Raw genomic sequence first — 20,472 nt, 5'->3', positions numbered from 1 at the left:
GACCTGTGCTGTTCGGGGTCCATGGCCGGGTGCCCGCGGAGGCGGCGGCATCTTACCCAGGGGGCTCCAGCATCCGTGATTCGGGGACCTGTTGGGACACAGGGCCCAGGCCCCCGCCGATGCCAAGGGTCCTCTGGTGTAGTTATGTTTTGGGGGAGTCAAAACGATCCGTGCATTTTCGACTGGGCGGGGGTCGGCTCAGGGCTCACCTGCATTTCCGCATCCGGCGCCGTGACCTTGGATGATCGGCAGCTGTTTGTTCGTTCACGTAGGTGTCGCCGATGCTAGTACGTTAACAGCGACGCGTGTTTTCTGTGTCCATAGACCTGTATTCAGTACAATGCTAATTTCCCACCCAATCGAGAGTATAGAATTTATTTGATTATTTATTCTAACATTCATTTTAACGTTTCTGCCTGACAAAGTTTGCGCGTCGGCCCGAGGCTTCTCGCCGGCCGCCTCTCATTCCGCTGCTCATTTTCAGATCTACGCGAAAAACCTGGTGAACGCCGACCGCTGCGCCCTGTTCCAGGTGGACCACAAGAACAAGGAGCTGTACTCCGACCTGTTCGACATCGGAGAGGAGAAGGAGGGGAGGCCCATCTTCAAGAAGACCAAAGAGATCAGGTACAGCGGAAGTAGCGTCCCGCTCGCTGCCGCCGCAGCGCGCAGGTGCCCTGTCGCCCTCTCTCCTGTGCCTGTCCGCAGGTATGCTGACAGAACTTGTCACACTGTGATATCATTCCCACCAGGACCCGCCTCCTGAAGGTAGTGCTTCTGGGAATGACATTGCAGTGCCAGCGAAACCGCGCCTAGGAAGCGTTAGCGTCACTCCTGGAAACGCCGTCTTCCGGAGGCGGTCCTTTTGGAAATCATGGCGGAAAACCTTACTAGTGCCCCCAGGTAGGTAAAGGTGCACCCCGCCTGGAGTCCGCAGGGTTTCCCGTGCCTAAGAGCAGGGCGTACGTAGGACAGGCTGGCACGCCACCACCCCCGGCCCCATACCCCAGCCCATCGGGGCCACTGCGGACGTGGGCCCGGTAGAGTCGGTGACGTCAACACGTGGTTCTGTGACTGAGCAGGTGCTTTAATCAGTCGTGTGACACCCTTGTTGTGTCTCGAAATGAAAGCCCTGTTTGTTTCCATAAGTGGCAGCTTCGGTCACTTAAATGAACAGAGTGGAGCTCGTTCCGCTGGTTGAGGCATGGTGGCTCCGACGTGTCACAGTCCGAACGCCTACAAGGAGCACGGTCACAAAACTTTTAAGAATCTAGGTTAACATTCAAAACTGGGGTCTATTTTCGAGACATTTGCATTCCTCTTCCTTTCTGTGGCTTTGAACTTTTCCACATGATACTGTGAAGTGCTTCGGGCGTCGCCACCCTAAAGTCCCTCTTCCTCACTAACGAACTACAGTTCCTTTGGGCACCCGTCGTGGAGGGAGCTCACCAGGTGGGAAGGACACGGTGTCACCTCTGCCTCCTGCGGGGCACTCACCCCCGTTCCACATTCTAGGGCATGGAGCCTGCGTCCCACGCTCATAGCTCAACTCAGAGGCGCTAGTTTTTTTTGTCATTGTTATATTTTTGGTCGGTTGGTTTCTTCAGACCTCAGTAAATCAGTGTGGATATAGTCACTTAGGTAAAGTCAGTTCTGTTGCTGCGAGTCCCAGTGCCCCTGCCAGTTCTGGCATCGATCTTATTTTCAAGGTGAAAATGGGGAGCCTGTTCCCACGAGCACATGAGACACTGTGAGGGGACGTGGCTCACGGTCGCTCTCTGAGCTGCCTGGTCTCTGAGGGCCACTGCTCAGTCACGGCCGCCACCGACCAGGGACGGCAGCACGGAGAGTGAGCGGGCACAGTCGGGCGACCCCCGGGCCGAGAAAGCTAGCACTGGGCACGCAGTGGCACCTGATATTCTTTGCCCATGGCAGGCTGCGTTTTTGCCTTCATACCAACAACCTGATTTTATGCAGAGTCGGGGGCAGTTATTGATGTTTTAAGTGTATCAATTCTCTTTCAAATTCTCCTTAGGGAAAAACCCTTAGGGTAGAGCTTTATTTCAATAATGATTTTCTCCTACAATGTTGAAAATGTCATACTATGAAAGCTATTTTGCAGCCATTGAAATCTGTAGATATTGTGGATTTTAGACATCCTTTTTAACTAAATTTCAAAATGAGTGCACGACTAATGATATTGTAATGAGAAAACTATTCAGAAATATGAGGATGCATTTACAATATAAGATGCTGATGTTAGATATCAAAACATAATTAAGTAGATTCAGATAATGCTTGTGTTTTGACTGTTTTTAAATTTAACAAATTAAGTAAAAATACTAGAAGTTATAAATCGTGTTATTTTTATACAATGTTTGTATTGCAAATGCCTTAAAATTCCCGTCCTGTGTAGTATCTCTAGATCAGACATAACATGTGACTCTGGTCGTGAGTGTGGTAGAAGGTGTGATCTAGTCACACGTGTGGTAGAAGGTGTGAGTCTGGTTGCGTGTGTGGTAGAAGGTATGAGTTTGGTGTGTGGTAGAAGGTGTGACTGCGTATGTAGTAGGTATGATTCTGCCGCTGTGGTAGAAGGTGTGATTCTGGTTGTGTGTGGAGGTGATCATGCCTGGTGATGCGTGTGTGCGTGGTAAGTGGAATGGTAGGTGTGACCTGTGTGTGTGGGAGAGCGACTGCATGTGCGGTGCGGGTGACTGGTTGGTTATTGGGTGTGGAATGGTGACATGCGCAGTGGTGTGGCTGCAGGTGAAGTGAATTGGTCAATGGTGGTAGAAGGTGTACCTACGTAGCAGGTGTGACAGGTATACACTAGGCGTGAATCTGGTTTCAGGGTGGCGTGACTGGTTTTGTGTGGTGGCGGATGAGGTGCGTGGTGTGTGAGGCGCAGAAGGAGAAACCGGTGTGCGCATGGCCGACTGACAAAAGCGTGAGTGAAAGTGACAGTGTGGAAGGTGAGGCGTGTGTGTGGGAGGAGGCGTGACTGTCGTGGGTGTGACTCGGTAAAAGGTAGAAGGTGTGACTGCGGTGTAGTAGGTGTGACTCAGATGTCGTAGGTGTGAATCTGGTCACGTGTGTGGTAGAAGGTCTGACTGCGTGTGTCGTAGGTGTGACTCTGCATGTGTGTAGTAGGTGTGACTCTGGGTGTGTGCGTGGAGAAGGCACGTTGGCGTTCACCTGCATTCGTGTTTTCATTGTGCCACTGACACTTCAGGAATTTTAGCAAGCTGCTGAACACATCGGTCTCAGTTCACACCACAGTGAGAAGTAATTGAGAAAATTTGTGTAGAAACATCTTGTAAATTATAAGATGATTCAGAATGTGTAAATGAAAAGTTAATACAGCATTTAAAATGCGGCAATGCTCTTTCGTTCAATATTTGGTGGTAGCGAAGTGCTGCGAATTATTTCACACACCTGTATGCTAATTGCCATGTTCCTCTGTTTTGTATGTGCAGATTTTCAATTGAGAAAGGCATTGCTGGTCAAGTAGCGAGAACGGGCGAAGTGCTGAACATCCCAGATGCCTACGCGGACCCGCGCTTCAACAGGTGAAAGTCGGCCCGCGCGCCCTTCCTGCACTGCCGGCTGGAGCCTCTGGGTGGCGCCCGTTCGCACCCCGCTCGGCCGTTCCTTCCTGCTCAGCTCTCTGTTCTACTTTCCTGGGACCAGCGGTGACCAGTACTCACGCAGTTTTTAGATATTTACAAAATGACGGTTTCAGATATTTACAAAATGCTCGACCATGAGTGATTTTCAGCTATAGATGTTTAAAATCCTATAAAAGCAACTAAAAAGCATGAGTTTAAGTATATAAAGCTGCTTGCTTTCATTATAGTGTCATCATTTTGTTCTGACGTTTTCTCTACTGAACCATATTCTAAATGGCTGCATAACACGTAGTGATAAAAGTACCTACATTTTGTTTTTACCAGTTGGAAATGGTTTATTAAATTATGGTATATTCATAAGAGGAAGATAATTAACAGTTAAAATGATGCATGAGTTCAGAAATAGTGGTGAATGAAAAAGATGCAGAAAGAGACGTGACGTAGTATGCCATTTACGCAAACTTTGCAAAATACTCAGGGTGTGTATTATTTATTCAACAGATTGATGTACTGTAAAGACAGGAACCCAGCAAGCATGCACGTGCTCTACATTTACGCGGTGGGAGAGGGGAAGACAATTGGGTTGGGAAGCGACACAGGGGCCACCCCACCCCAGCTTATCTTTCACGTTTCTTTCAAGAAGAAAGGAAGAGACTAGAAGCGAATGTGATCGCTAACATTTGTGAAACAGTTCTGCCATTTGTTTGTTCTAGAGTGACCTGGATTAAGCTACTTCATGTCTCTGAGCCTGAATTTCCTCGTCGTTAAAATAGGAACGATAATGCCTGTCTTGTAGTTTTGTTTTTGTTTTTAAGATTAGAGATGATATTCATAAAATGTCGGCTTTACCTGACACGCAAAAGTAGGAACTCAAAAGGTCACCGCTTTTATCCGATATTATTAAAGTTGAGTTAGATGGCTTATAAAAATTTTGTTTTCTTTTGAGTTTCTTTTGAGAACTAGAAACCAAATTATATAAATGTGGTTTTAATAAATCTCTAGAAATTGAGTATCAAGACTGATGCTGTGACCGTTAAGACTCTAGAAAGTTCGACCACCGTATGTGGGTAATTCGAATGTTTGCTTTATTTTAAGGAGCAATTGAATAACATCAGTAATAGGAAGTTTTATCAGATATTTGATTAATGTCAAATATGTAAAACTCTTATATAAGCACAGCTATAGCCTAGTAATCTGTCTTACCAATAAAGAGTATGCTGAAAATCTGTTTTTTTTAAAGAAAACAAACTTGTTTGAGAGCTTACATATTGAAAATATTTACATATCCTTATATGAAACCTTTATATGAAAATGTCTGGGCCAACTATTAACATGAAAGGAAAGTAACAGATGGTAAGAAATATTTACACAATGTTTATCTGACAAAATACTGTATCTAAAATATGTAAACAGCTTTTCCAACATAACAAGTAAGATAACCCAATTTAATAAACATGGCACAAGGTTTTAGCAGATACTTCACAGAGAAAAGATACGAATGGCCTTTAGACATGTGACGAGGCACTTGACGTGAGGAAGAGGTAGACTGGACGGACAGGTCCCTTTGCACACCCACCCGAACGGCTAACGTTTTAACAGACTGACACGAGCAAGGGTGGGCAAGGGCGTGCGGAAACTGGGGCGCACATACTTTGCGACGGAGTGTATAACGGCGCACCCATTGGAAAACAGTTTCACAGTTTCTCGTAAATTTAAGTGTACACTGACTATGCTCAGCCAGTCCCGCTCTTAGGTATCTCTAAGAAAAATGATAACATCCATCAACACGAAGATGTGCATGCACATCTTCAAAGCAGCATTATTCATAATTGCCCCAAATTGGCTGTTAGCAAATAATGACGTCCATTAACTAGTGAATAGATAAATGAGATGCGGTATATCCGTGCTGTGGGACACTGCTCAGCAACCAGTCACAGGCAGCAGCATGGAAATGCTCCCCAAAACATTCCTCTAGGGGAGAGAGGCCGGGCACCGAAGACTACTGTCTGACGAGCCACTTTTGGTTATATGGCTGCTTCTGTGGAACCGAATCTTATTTTCAAAAGCCGTTTCCTCTGAATCAGAGAGTCAGCAGACCTTTTCTGTGAAGGATCAGGCAGTAGTACTTCTGTCTTTATGGGCCTCAATGTCTTTGTCACAGGGTGGTGGCAATCGTTAAGGAAGGCACGGTCATGTCCTGTTAAAACCCTGTCTAGAAACAGGAGTGGGCTGCCGTGGCCTGGGCAGAGTGTGCTGACCCCTGCTCTGAGTTTTAGTTGACGGTTCCCCTTCTTGTTTGTTAAGCAAGTTGCAGCTTTCACAAATGTAACCACATTCAAAGGAACATGTTATTTTACCAAGTTTATTATATTTTTCTCTGAATCCACAGTTTGCGATTTCATAGTAATACCGGCTACTTAAAACCGAACAATAAGCCGAAGGCCTCCCAGACACTTCTGAAAAACTCTCAAAGAAACAAAACGACGTTGGTTAGAAAATTTTTTAAAAAGGTTTTAATAAAACACTTTAAATTTGTCACATCGTCCTTGACTTTTAGAAGCTAACGGTTCCATTATAGTTATTTGTAACAGAAGTATGTGAATTGCAAAAGTGAGTCGGGATTTGCGATGCACGTGTAGTTGATCTTCTTCCTTTCTCTTTTTCCATTTGTGGTGGTGTTTGTGCCCGAACCTCCCCACAGAGAAGTGGACTTGTACACAGGCTACACCACCCGCAACATCCTGTGCATGCCCATCGTCAGTCGAGGGAGCGTGATCGGGGTGGTGCAGATGGTGAACAAAATCAGTGGCAGTGCCTTTTCCAAAACGGATGAAAACAACTTCAAAATGTTTGCCGTCTTTTGTGCTTTAGCCTTACACTGTGCCAACGTAAGTAATAATCGTTCAATACCTTTCTTACTACTCAATTGTAAAACCTTAAAGTAGTTTAAGTTTTTTTTTTCCATTTACGTTTCCTTCGTAAACCAGAAACAGTGATTCCTGGTGGCACATGTTTTAGGAAATGCCTTAAAATGCCTTGGAAGACATAAAAATTTAATACTTGACTTGAAGGCGTGAATTTGTTAAAAAGAAAAATGAAGTTAAAGATAAGATGTTCAGCATAAGGTTTATATTTCACAGGATCATAGTGAAACGAGTAAGGAAAATGTTTTCTGAACCCTTGCTGTTTGTCACACGTGCTGCGTTTGAGATTGTTGTACAGAAGAGTCGTGACAGGAAAGATTCTCGCGAGAAGCGAGGCGACTGCTTGGCCCCCTCGTCACAGGTGTCACCCATGCAGCCCTCACGGCGGGCCCGCCCGTTTCCTGAGTGATAAAACGAGCTTCTCTTCATTTTATGGCATCTCACTCGAAAGCAGTTGAGTTTATCACCCTTCTGTTACGCTTTCATATTTTAAATGAGATGAGCGTTTAGTATTCCAAAAGTTCTAGTCACCTTTAGTGACGTTGCTGGAATTTTGAAGTTAGGCGGAATTTTGTTAACCTCTGTGTCAAGCTCAGCCACTGTGAATGGTGGTTACCACGTCATGGTTTAGAGGTCACCTTTCTGGACATGGAGCCGAGTCCACAGGACGAACCTGTGACCAGTGGAAACTGCTGAGTGACGACTAGGAGCAAAAATGGCGAAACTCATGCTCCCGTGACTACAGGTCACCGCGGCAGTCCAGCCTGCGCTGTTATTTAGCGAAAGTGCCCACCCCCTCTTCGTGTCACCGCGGGGCCCGGTCATGGGGCATTTACTGTCACTTAGCTCATCAGAAATAAACTAGTAACAGTCGTCAAATATATATGATGCTTCAAACATTAAAAGTTGCAGAGAATGTAATTTCCAGTACACTCTGAATATTGATTTTCTTATTTTTATTTTTTAAATGCCACTTTAACATTTTTTTCATACTATATATACATAATTCTTTTTAACATTTTATTTTTTTATTTTCCCCCTCCCTTCTGGTCACCACTAGTCCATTGTCCATGTCCATGAGTCTCTGTCCTGTTCATTGTTGCTTTTAGGTTTATATCCCACATATGTGCTATCATATGATTTTCAACCTTTTCTGTTTGGCTTATTTCGCTTAGTATGATTATCTTGAGGTCCATCCATGTTGTTGCAAATGGCAGTATTTCATCTCTATGGCTGAGTCATACTCCATTGTATATATGTGCCACAGCTTCTTTAGCCAATCAGGTTTTCTTATTTTTAAAAGTGAACCCGGTGGAAACTAAGCGCTGTAGCAACCGGACACCCTTGTAGTCCATTCAAAACGATACAGCGATGGGCTCGCACGCCTGGAAACGCAGCATCGTTCCCTTCTCTCTCCGAACTTGTACTTCCGTTACCCTGCAAAAGTTTATTCTGATATATTTATATGTTAAAAAGTGTTTTATGAGTCGCCCTAAGATGATATTCTAAACCAAACATTTATAATGAGTGTTATAAATTAATTTTGGGTTGTGGTTAGTATATGTCATAGTAGTAGATTATATGAGCCTTATTAGTATCTGTGTGATCAAAGCAAGCATCTTATGAAATATTTCGATAAATGTCAAAAATGAAAAGCATGAATTATTGGAAACTATCATTTCTTAATGAGATGGCTGTGGCTTAAAACAAAAATAGTTACCGTACCCATTCATAGGTTTCACCCTATTAGAGTGAAACTAGGTCTGGCATAAGTTTTTTACACTTTTTGTTTTGAAATAATTTAAAATAATTTCAGACAGAAAGCAAAGTTGCAAAAATAGTACAAAGAATTCCGTAGACCTTTCCCCTGCCCCCAGCAGTGAGTCTGTTGTCATTTTTGCTGTGATGGTCTCCTCCGTCTCTCATCCTGGAGACCAGCTTTCTCTGATGTGTTTGAGAATATGTCTCAGACAGTGTCTCATAACCACTAAAATACTTCAGTTTGTATTTTCCCAAAACAAGGATATTATCTTCTTTTTCCACTGCACAGTTTATAGAATCAAGAAATTCTCATTGGTACTGTATTGCTTTGTTAGGGCTGCCATAGCAAATACCATAGCCTGGGTGGTTCAACCAGTTGTCCCCAACCTTTGTGGCTCCTGTGAGAATCTGATGCCTGGTGAGCTGAGGCGGAGCTGAGGCGGTGATGCTGGCGCTGGGGAGCGGCTGCAGATAGAGATGGAGCTTTGCTCACTCGCCCTCCGCTCACCTGCTCTGTGGCCCAGTTCCTAACAGGCCACAGACTGGTATTGGCCTGTGGCCCAGGGGTTAGGGACCCCTGGTTTAAACCACAAAGTTTATTTTCTGCATTTCTGGCAACTGGAAGTCCACGGTCAAGGCATAGGTAGGTTTGGTTTCTTCTGAGGCCGTTCTTGGCTCGTAGGTGGCGCCTCCTGTGTTCACATGGGCTTTCCTCTGCGCGTGTCTGTGTCCTGAGCTCTTCGAGTAAGGACTCATGTTATTCGGTTAGGGCCCACCTTTTGAGCTCATCTTACCTTAATCACTTCTTTAAAAGCCCCTCTATAATTGTGATCATTCTCTAAGGTACTGGGATTTGGGTCCCACTGTCTGAGTTTGGGGGGCACACGTCGGCCCCCGACAGGCGCCTTGACCCTCGAGGCCTCCTCAGCCCCCTTTACGCGGGAACCGCTCCTCGCTCCGCCCTTCCTGGCGCTGGCGTTTTTGAAGCACACAGGCCACTTACTTGCATCTTAATTTGGTTTTGTCTGGTGTTTCCTCGTGATTGTTTTAAGGTTGTAATTTCGACAGGAATATCACAGAATCATATGTTCTCCCCGTATCCCCTGCAGGCGGCCACATACCACTACTGGTGGCGGGAACTTTGCTCACTCAGCTGAGGTGCTGGCTGCTGGGTTTCTCCAGTGACGCGTCCTGCTCCCCCTCACTATTTGTGAAGAGAGTTTACAATAAATCTTCACGTCCATTTTCTTTCTTTGTCTCTCTGAGGTTTATATTTATACCTCCGGTCGAATGTCCCAGAATCCCTTCTAGTCATCTCATTTCCGTCTCTGGAACTCTGTTCTTTGACGTGGAGAAAGTTGGCCCCCACGGCTCAGCATCGATCTTATGCCTGCTTGTCCGTTCATGTTTAAGGAAGCTGTAGGCTTTTGTTCGTAAGTGGATGGGAGCAGGGAGAGTTCTGTTACCGTAGTGTTTCTGAAATTGAGCTTCACATGCGCTGAGATGCCCAAAAGTCCTGAAAGTTCCATCACCAAAAACGAGTGACCTATTCGCCGAAAATTTATTGAGGCCGATTTCTTTACTATTTTATGAGAGCTTTAGAGCACACTGCCGGACCGCATTAACGCCAATATTTTAATTGTCCGTTTGTTTTAAGAGGTTTCTGCATCCGAGCAGTTTGAGAAGGGGTTATTTGGAGATGTGAGGTGGGCAGAACTCACTTTCAGGTGAGAGTATGGGCGAGAGTCGAGGAGGGAGACGTCGAGCCTCTTACAGTCTGGCCGCATTCCCCTGTGTCCTCTGAAGGCCGAGGGTGTGTTCCCAAGATCACGTGCGTGTCGGTTTAAGCCACCTGAGTTCCTGGGGGCGTCGTCCGGGGACTCAAGGCTCTTCTGAGCCCCTGACCACGACGTCGTCACACTTGGATTCGAGCATGATTAGGCGGTTAGACCAAACCAAATACTAAACTAAAGTAATAAAAACAGCATTCCTGAAAAGTCACGAGCGAGTTGATAGCATCCTATTTTTACGTCGATTATTTTAGGTAAATTACTCAGGGTAAATTAGTGGAATTGGCTTTCACTGGAAATGACTTGCAGTTTTTCTCAGCACCTTGATCTCTGCTCTCCGGCAGTGGTGGGTAGCGTATGTGCCAGCATCGTGCCAGGTCGTCGCCTGGCTGGCCGGCTCTGGACGGGGCGCTGTCCCGCCCCCGGTTCAGGCTGCTTCGAGGGCGCGTGTTGAAATCTGTGCAGTGAAGCTTCAGCTCTCCGCGGAGTTTGTTCCCCCTTTTTTTTTTTACCGTAGTATTTTTTCTCATTAAAGCTCATAGAAATTACATTGTTTGGACGGTTTTCCAACTCGAAGAAAGAGCGACCGCCTCCTCCGCCTCCACCTCCGCCTTCGTTCGTGGGGCCCGTGTCCTCCCCTTCCCCGGCCTTCGGCTCGTTTCCAGACCGCGCCAGCTCTCACACGTCCCTACCGTGGCCCCGCTGGCCTGGCGGGAGGGCGAGCATCCTTCCACGTGTGCAAGGGAGCAGCTCCCGCGTCGTGCTGGCCCCAGTGACAACGGCCACTCTCTTCTCCCGCCTTCCCTGTTGGAGATGGCGGTTCCCGGAGCTCCAGACTGGGGGCCGCAACCCGGGCGCCCCTTGACGCGATGTGTTTTGAACAGATTTTCCCCTGAGCATTATAGGAAGATGAAGAAAAACACCGTTTAGCGAGCATTGTCCTAAGCAGCTCCTCACATCCCTAGGCTCCCCGCCTCTGCTTAGTGGCCTTCTTGTTTCTAGAGAACATACATAAATATTTAGGAAGGTGATAAATATGAAAAAGCTTCGTGCAGAAATGCCGCCATTAACCGCTGGCTGTTTTTAAGTCAGGTTGAGCGTGTTAGTGCTTGGAAATTCAAAATATCTCAGCTCTTGAACAGATTTACTGAATCTTTGATAAGATCGTGTTTCCCGCGTGAGAATCGCGTCTCGTACCGAGCGTGATCGTGGTGCAGCGCATTTTGTCGTCCGGCTCAGCCACCTTGTTTGATCAAGAGGCCTGTCCAGGAGACAAGGCGCGTGGCCGTGTGAACACGCACAATGCCATCTGCAGTTCGTGGGATCCCACCCTCTTACTCCCTCAAAGGGCCAGATCTCCGGTCAGCATCTTTGTTTTGTATTTAGTAGATCGTTGACAGTCCTGTCAGTGGAAAAGTAACCGCTTAAGAGCACCGAGAGTCTTTTAAAACTGAAACAGTCAACTCGTTTACTTATATGTGTTACGATTTTAAAGAAACAACCAGGTATTATAATAACCTATCCCCTGGGACTGTCGCGACTTAAGTGAGATAATACAGGTAAAATTCTTATCCGCACAGTGCGTGCTCCGTAGCACGCATTCGAGCTTACGCCCTTTGATGTTACTCTATTTGATGTAGATACACATGTGTATGTGTCTTACATATATATATGTTACATATACATATGTGGGTGTGTACACATATGTGTATATCTAAATATATAAAATGCACGAAATCCAAATTCATTGTTTAGATAGATAGATAGATAGTCTGTTGCTTTCACAGGCTAAATTGCTTTTCCTTACAGTTGGCATTTGCCTCACCGGCTCACTGGAGAATAGCGAGAAAGAGCTAACAGGGCCGTTTGGTGTCCACCCTGAGGGCACACTCCCGAGCTGGCAGAGGAGGAGAACCAGCAGTTCTTGCTCACAGGGCGTCAGCGCCGTGCGTGGGGCGGAGTGCGCTGGCGCGCGGTGCGAGTCGTGCTCCTGTTCGTTTGTCCTCTCTCTCTGCCTCCTTCTGAGTTCACGTACGTCCTCGTGGTAAGAACGTGACGTCAGAAATAATCTTTTCCTTTTTCTCCCTTTGGTTTCATTTTAAACACTTAGGATTTGGTCAAAGTGAAAAAAAATTAGCCCTTTGCCTTTTGGTACCGTGGCTTCCAGTCGCCGGAATAGCTGTGCAGGCGGTGGGAGTCACGTGTCAAGTGCCCCGTTTTTGCAACAGTATGTTTTCCATCTTTCAATGATTTTTCATCAACTCAGTCCGCAGGGGGTGCCAAGCCATGGATTTTTCCTGGCGTTGGTCTCTTCCTTCATCCATTCGCTTACTGGTTTACTTGATGGTCACTATCCACATTCATCTGGACCCACCTCCCCTGCGGGGACCCTGTGCCCAGGACCGCGTCCCCACGCAGCCGCTTCTCACGCAGCTGTGGCCAGGCGTCCCGTCCTGCGTGGCCTTCACGTCCCAGAACCACGAGCCGCCACCTCTGCTGGGCCCAACCGTCCTGCCGTCCAGTGCAGCACTGTTTTATGCAACTAATAAACAGTGCGAGGTTCCTTGTTCAGCGTTCTCTGCGCCTGTGTGGGATGTGTCTTTGACTTTAGGGTTTATTTTGAGAACCAAATTAATTTTATTCATGGTACCATTTAATGCTATGGACAGATATTATACTGAACAAATAGTTTGTCAGTTGGAATCGAAATGTGAATTAGACAGACAGCAGGGACGATCCCTCAACTTAAATAGCAGGACGAGCATCGTTACAGCCCCAGCTTCCCCAGAAGCTACTTGAATCTGGTGCATGGTCCCCCGTGCCAGCGGGAGCTGCGGAGCCAGCTGTCTGAAGCAGCAGGCCTTGCTCCTGTGCGGGGCGGCCCCCTCCGCGCATGCGGCCCACGGTGGACATGGGGTGCACAGTTGGCCCTTGCACGGTGGCCTGGCCACCGAGGAGGACTTGCCCAAGGAAACACGGGAAACGGGGGGACAGGGTGCCAGGGCACTAGGGCACTGAGAGCCCAGCACAGTGCTCGGTCCCTTACGTGGGGGGTCCCACCGAACCCTCGCGTTCCTCCCTGGGTTACGTGCCGCGGTGCCCACAGCCCACACACGGAGACCCAGGGCACAGAATGAAGGGTCGGCCTGGATTCATAAACAAGAAGTGCTGGAGGGGAACTTGCCCAGCGGAGAGCCCGCAGGTGACTGGGCGGCTGACCCGGCTTGGCTCTCGGCTGCTCTCTGTAGGTGGCTCCGGGCCCACAGGGGACTTCAGTAGCCTTAGGGTGGCCTCCAAACGCCACCAGCCATAAACGCAGTGAGCGTTATTACAGAAATGAGCCGCAAGCAAAACATTGCACAGGATCACTAACTGAGTGTTCTTGTTATACACTCAGTGTTACTCACTGACAAAAGGTGGCCTTCATACCACATGGCTGAAGTGTGCTGCTACACTCCCGTGTCCAGGTCGTGCTCCCTCGGGCCCCTGTGCCTCTTCCATGTCCTGGTGCCTGAGTCTGTACGTCATCAGGGCACGGCAGCGCCCCACCGTCTCTTCTGGCTGGACAGAGAGGCCAAGGTTAACGACTCAGTTGTCACAGGCAGATTACTTAATGTGAAATCAGCTAAAAAGGCAACATAGTTTTCTACCTTCAGTAGTCGCGGTGGGATGAATAAGGTGAAATCATTTACTGATAATTCTGCATTGTATTATTTTCTACTATTCATGTTGCAAGTAGTTTAGAAAAATGAGGATCAAAATATCTATAAAATTTGCCAATACTATTTTTGCAGTAAAGTTAAAATACATGTGTTATTTATCTATACTGATTACACTATAAAATAATACATAAAATTGTAAATTTAAAAATGCATAGATTTACAAACATGTATAAATATAAGTTCACAAATAAAAATGATAAAAATAAAATCGATTCTAACTAGGAGTCATGAGTTTATAAAATGATGATAGAAGGGATAATTACCTTACAATGTGCTTGCGAGAATTACCTAGCGTACTGCCTGCCACGCCCTAAGTGCTCAGTAATGTTCGCAATTATAATTGCAGTGTTATTTTGGTGCCCGATGTAGTTATTCACCAGCAGCTTTACCATAGAATCGCAGCCCCACAGGTCGTGCTGACTGACATAAATACCCAGCGGGGCCTGTTGACTGCTCACCCTGCCACCAGAATCCAGTGTCATCTCACATGGACGAGAAGGTCACTGCTCTTCCAAATGCGCTCATTCCATGAAGCAAGCGCTTTGAAAACAGATGTTTGCAAGTACTTTCATTGTTGTGTGGCTTTCTCCCTGAAATTTATGTCACATGTACAAATGAACACGTACCTTTAAAAAGACTGAGCAGAAATTTTGTAATAATTTTACTGAGGTTTATTAATATACAGTAAGCTACACATGTTCATAGAGTGTACAGTCAGACAAGGGTGTAGACGCACCCTCTCCCCCGCGTGAGGCCATCACCACCGTCAGGATGACGGGTGTATCTGTCACTCCCCAGTTTCCTTCTGCCCCTCTGTGATTCCACCCTCGTGACCCCCGTCATCGTCATCCTCCCCGGTCTGAGGAGAACACTGATCTGCTTTCTGTCACTGTAAACTGCTTTGCATTTTCTAGAATTATTTCATATAAGCGGAATCATAAATCACTATTCCTTTCTCTCCAGCTCCTTTCGCTCAGCATAATTATTTTGAGGTTCATCCATGGCGTCGCACGTATAAATAGTTCACCCCTTTTTCACTGAGCAGTGTGCCATTGTATGGGTTTGCCGTGATCTGTTTCGTCACCTGCTGATGCACATTCGAGTTACTTTTGGCTCCTAACGAAGCCGCAGTGAGCCTGGTGCACAGGTCCTCATGTGGACACGCGCTTTCGTGTCCCCGGGTGAATGCGGAGCTGCGGGAGGCTGTCGTGGTCGGGAGTGTTTGCCTGTTCTGGGAGCCTTCAGATGGCTCTGCAAGCTGGCCGTGCCCTGCTACGTCCCCGGCCTCACGTGTGTGTTCTGGTCGCTCCACCTCTGCCATCTCTGTGTCTTCTCTGGTGAAGCGTCCTCGCGAATCGTTTGCCCACTATTTTTGTTTGTGATTATTTGCTTTCCTATCGTTGAGTTTCGATAGTTCTCCATGTGCTCTAGGTGCAGGTAGGCGCCTTGCAGATACTGGCTCCCGGCGTTTGGCTCGTCTGGCTTCTGTCCGGAGCGGTTTGAGTCAGAGGAAGTCCAATGTGTGCCTTTTCTCTTACGATCATGCGGTCAGCGTGGCAGCAAAGATTGTCGTATGTTTTCTTCCATAGTTTTGTACCTCTAGGATTTACATCTAGATCTCTGATTCGTTTCGAGTGAGTTTTTATCTGTGATGCAGGGTAAGGACTAGCGTTTGTTCACTGGTTCGTTCGTCCATTTTTCCCGCGGGTCTCCACCCTTCCTTCCAGCATTGTTCGTTGCAGAAAGTCTCCTTTCTGCACAGTCTGGACTCCGCATCCTCGTTGAACATCAGCCGGCCATCTGCGTTTAGGGCTGTCATGTCCTCTCGATGAACCGACCCCTTTTCTTTCGAAATGACCTTCTTCGTTCCTGGTAATAGTTGGCTCTGAAAGCTATTATCCGATGTTAATACCAACACCCTAACTTTCTTTTTACTGGTGTTAAATGGTATATCTCTTCCACTCTTTTACCCTATTTGTGTCTTTATATTTAAAGTAGGATTCTTGTAAACGGCGTAAGTTAGATCTTACTTTTTTTATTCAATCTGACCATTTTTGCCTTTTAATCAGGATATTTACACGGTGCATATTTTTTATGTTTAGGTGTAAATTCGCCATCATTTTATTTGTTTTCTGTTTGTTCCATCTATTCTTTATTTCTTTTTACATCCCTTTCTTCCTTTAAAATTGAATTTTTTTTTATGATTTTATTTTATGAAACAGATTTTAACTGATTAAAATTTTCCAGGAAGAGTTTCATTGGTTTCGAATCTGTTCGATAATATTCAATCGATTACTTCTCAGGATTAACTGATCGACATCAGGGAAAATGGAAATGTATCTGAATTTCGACCAAAAATATTAATGGTTGGGGAACTGAAATGTCAATGGGATGTTTTTAGAGCAGCCAGGACTCCATTTCATTTGGATGCATATGCTTTTTGGCACATCCTTCTCAAATCGCACGAGGTGAACTTCACTGAACCGGACACAAATGTCACCATCTCACAAAGATTAAAGGAACAACGTGACAGTCGATAACATACATTTAATTACTGTGTTTTCTTTTTAAAATATATAATTTATTGTTTAGTAAGAACAAAAAGTCTTATTTAGTAAGACATTTTAAAAATATTTTATTTTTCTAAAATTTCTATTTTAGTTTGTGTTTTTGATCATAAAGCAGTGTACGTTTATTGAGCCCACGTCTCCAAAATTCTTTTACTGACAGAGGACTTCACCATCAAACGTTTCAGAGAATCCCTGGACTAGAGGACTCTGAGATCACCAAGAATTAAGCTAAATATTTAAAAAAGGAGACACAGAAAAAAATACCTTGACTCTTGACTCACTCGGTCCCTGTCGCATTCCCTTCAGCCTGATGCTCCCTCCCCCGGCCCTGCAGCGGGAGTCTGAGAGCAGGGCACAGCAGATGAGTACGCAGCCGTCTCACTGCCCGGAGGTGTCCGATGAGTCGTCTTAAACGGAGATAGAGTTTAAAGAGCTGTTTGTTTTGCATCTTCGTGACCGCGCGAGCGCCTAGGCGTCTTCAGCGTGCAGGGGGATGGGGCGCGATGGGCAGTCACTGTTGTCCCTGCATAGCGACAGTAGTGTCATAGTCCTGATCCGTTTACTGCCGCGTTCGCCTTCCAGATGTACCACAGGATCCGCCACTCCGAGTGCATCTACCGGGTGACCATGGAGAAGCTGTCCTACCACAGCATCTGCACGGCGGAGGAGTGGCAGGGCCTCATGCGCTTCAGCCTCCCGGGCCGGCTCTGCAAGGAGATTGAACTGTGAGTGCTCGCCTGGGCGCCTGGGGACAGGGACAGCGCGCCTCCGGGATGGGGACGGGGGACAGCGCACCTCGGGGACGGGACAGCGCTCCAAGCCCGGGGACGCTGAGGCAGTACAGGTTTCACATGTGGTTCTGTGGTGCCATTTGACCCCTGAAGTGACTCCAAATCTTACAATACAACTTGGAGTTAAAGACCAAAGTCTTTTAAAAAGATCACATAATCCTTAAAAAAAAAAAAAAAAAAAAAAAGCTGAGCACAATTTTGAAATGAGTTAACCTAAATGTTAGCTTTTCTCAGTCTTTTGCACAGTTCACACCAGGTGATATTTAATAATCAAAATGGCATTTAACATCAGATTTTTAAAAGTGTTCATTTCTCTATAAATTTAAATTTACCAATTAAATTTGAGAACTTAGTAGTAATTAGTTCAACTTTCACTTTGTTTTCTAATCCTCGCTAATACACGTCATTGCCGGTGGTAGAAACTGGCAAATTGTACGCCCATTGTGAGTGCAAGCCAGCACTGTTTAACTGCCTAGAAAATCCTCACGAGCGACCCCGAGCTGACAACTGCCTTATTATTGGGAAGATAGTGTTGTTGACTTAATTAAAGGAGAGGCCATCAGATGAGGTGGCAGTAATGCCCTGGAGGCCTAGGAGGCAAAGCAAACCGTGAGCCTGCTGGGGCCTCCAGGTCAGGACATCACTTCCTCCCTCGGCCTCTGCCCCTGCTCCGTGCATCTGTCCCTGGGCCCTGTGCGGCAGCCCTTCCAGTGCCCCCAGCCACCCCCGGCCTGGCACTGCCCTGCTGGAATTCCTTTTCCCTCAAACTCTGAAAACCTTTAATATGCCTGTTTATCTTTTAACTCTTGTGGTTTAATAAGAAATACATATATTTAGTCTTTTAACTGGCTCCTGGCACAGAGCCCCTAACACTCTGAGTTGCAGGCGTGAGGGGTGTCTTCTGTCATTCATAATAAACATCTCTCAGCTACACGAGTGTTCGGTTCACATCAGTGAGCAACTCTCGGAGGACGGGGTCCCAGGGCCGGAGGACCAGCCGTGTAATTAGAGTGCTGGCCTTTTCAGCTGCACCCAGGACCTTCGGGCAGGGCAGAAGGGCTGGGGGCTGAGTCAGTCACCAGAGGCCAGTGAGTTACTGCTCCTGCCCTGTGACGAAGCCTTCAGAAAAAGCGTAAACGGGGGTTCAGGGAGCTTGGGACCGCGGAACAGTCAAGGCCCCAGGAAGGCGGTGGCCCCGGCCATGTGGGAGTTCTGTGCCCTGCCCCCCCCCTCACCCGAGGCGTCTCTTCTCAGTCGCACACTTCACTGTAAACCAGAAGTGGTAGGGAAAGTGCCTCCCTGATCCGTGGGCTTCCGCAGGGAGCTGTCGGACCTGAGGAGGGGTCGCGGGGCCTCTGCTTTCCCGCTGGTCATCAGAGATCTGGTGGCCTGGACTCGTCTCTGAAGTGGGCCTGCGCCAGGTCCAGGTGGCTGGGCAGTGACCTGAACTACGGAACGTCAGGACTGGAGAAGTGCTGGGTGCAGGAAACGCACGCATTGGGTGTCGGAGGGTTGTAGCTGGAGGAACATGGTTTCTGTGAATACTAACCATTCTGTGTACGAATGTGGTTAACTAAGTTAGCAAATGGAAAATAGGTAATAACTTTAGATGTTTATATTTATGAAAATTTTTTTCTGGATTTAAATAGGAGATAGAATAATTTTCAACTCAAAAATTTTTTTGGTAAGGTTTTCTTATCCACGTGTTGTGTTATATACGTGTAATGTTCACAATGGGAGATTTTTTGGTACGTTTTCATTGTTCTGGTAACAACCACAACAGCTGTTTTTACAGGTTGTTTTTTAAAAATTTAAGCGATGGCTTAAATATTGGACTGAGTTCTTAAGAGAATGGGTGGCATTTCCTTCTGGAAAACGTTAGCCACGACAGCGACGTGACGAGAGGGCAGAGGCAGAGCTGGCCGCGCTCCCCGTGCGTTTCAGTTTCTGGAGAGACGGCGAAATCGCTGTCTTTGCTCACTGGGTTCACACTAGGTTCACACTAATGCTGTTTAGGCATAACCTGTGCTTGCTTTTCGTTTCAGGTTCCACTTTGACATTGGTCCTTTTGAAAACATGTGGCCTGGCATTTTTGTCTACATGGTCCATCGGTCCTGTGGGACATCCTGGTACGAATGAGCTAAAAACTTCCTTTTTAAACTACTAGCAACATAACCTCTTCTTCTCCCTGCCTATATCACTTGCCACTTTCTTGCTTGATAATTATCTTAAAATAGGCCGTATATAAATTATTTTTTGTAAATATTTAAATTAAAAAAGGCGAAGATTGTCGAACAAATCCATAGCCTTTTCATCTTTCCCTTAGAAGCTGCCGTGCTCTCTGGCGACACGGCTGTCCCTTGACACACGTACACACCTCACCAGCTGATAATAAAAGTACAGCCAAAGCACCAGTGCTTAGGCTGCCCGGCTGACAGAGAGAGGGGTTAGTACTCTCCACAATCACATGCCGTTTCAGAGTGCGCTTTGGAACGCGCGCGTACGTTTTGTGTCAACTCTCGACGTACATAGCAGTTAGAGAAGGTGCGAAAGAAACACATCTCCCATTCGAAGCCTGGCGAGTCACTGTCACCTACTTGCGGACTCTCGTTGCAAACCTCCCCCGCTCACGCCTGCCTGCCCTGGAGGCCGCCGGGGCTTCAGAGCTGATCTGTTCCGGCTTAAACGCACAGACTCAAAATGCAAGGAAAAATTTGCTTTCTTTCCCTTTTACTCATTTAGTCATTAAGTGGCTCATAAAGGCTCTTAGTTTCTCTAGACTTAAGTTGTCACTCTTTTCCTATTGAGCTCTGGGTCTTAGATCTATTGGGTACATTTAGAAATTGCTGTTTTAAGAGGATGCACATAGGACAACTAACTCCAGTTAATTCTTAGATAGCAGTTGGCCAGTTGAAATTCTTAAAGTAACGTACCTTATATTTTAAGGCCATTTGGAAATTTTTGGTAGAGAAAATACAGGTTGCATATTTTTAGAAATTATTTGTACCCTCCTCTCTGGTATGTCAAAAAGCCCTGTTTTATATTGATGCACTTTTGTTTTAAGCTGCCTTGAATTCATTGAGAGAGTTGGTAAGGACTTAAATTGAAATACATGATAATGTAAAATAACAATGTCGTGTAATGAAAATATATGCCGTTTCTTTCATGTCCCATGTCAGGATGTCATTGTTGGCCACTTACTAATTTGATTCCTATAATAATTTGGATTCGTTTGGAAAGGATACTCACTCACCTAGACAGTCCTCTTGATACACACACACA

At 46.3% G+C, this 20,472-nt stretch overlaps 1 protein-coding gene across 2 annotated transcripts in view; it reads left to right on the top strand.

Moving 5' to 3' along the window:
- Window positions 1-20,472, top strand: part of PDE10A (phosphodiesterase 10A) — a 181,539-nt gene that overhangs the window by 135,043 nt on the left and 26,024 nt on the right. For both annotated transcript variants that reach the window (XM_039881383.1, XM_039881373.1), the window contains 5 exons: window positions 485-627; window positions 3,480-3,572; window positions 6,334-6,520; window positions 16,982-17,124; window positions 19,236-19,319. In XM_039881383.1, the coding sequence (XP_039737317.1) occupies window positions 485-627; window positions 3,480-3,572; window positions 6,334-6,520; window positions 16,982-17,124; window positions 19,236-19,319 (650 nt within the window). The remainder of the gene's footprint in view (window positions 1-484; window positions 628-3,479; window positions 3,573-6,333; window positions 6,521-16,981; window positions 17,125-19,235; window positions 19,320-20,472) is intronic.

The sequence above is a fragment of the Pteropus medius genome, unplaced genomic scaffold, assembly GCF_902729225.1.
Source record: "Pteropus medius unplaced genomic scaffold, Ma_sr-lr_union100, whole genome shotgun sequence".
In the NCBI taxonomy this organism is placed as follows: domain Eukaryota; kingdom Metazoa; phylum Chordata; class Mammalia; order Chiroptera; family Pteropodidae; genus Pteropus; species Pteropus medius.
Note: the sequence above shows the minus strand (reverse complement) of the source record. Positions and strands in the feature narration are given on the sequence as shown.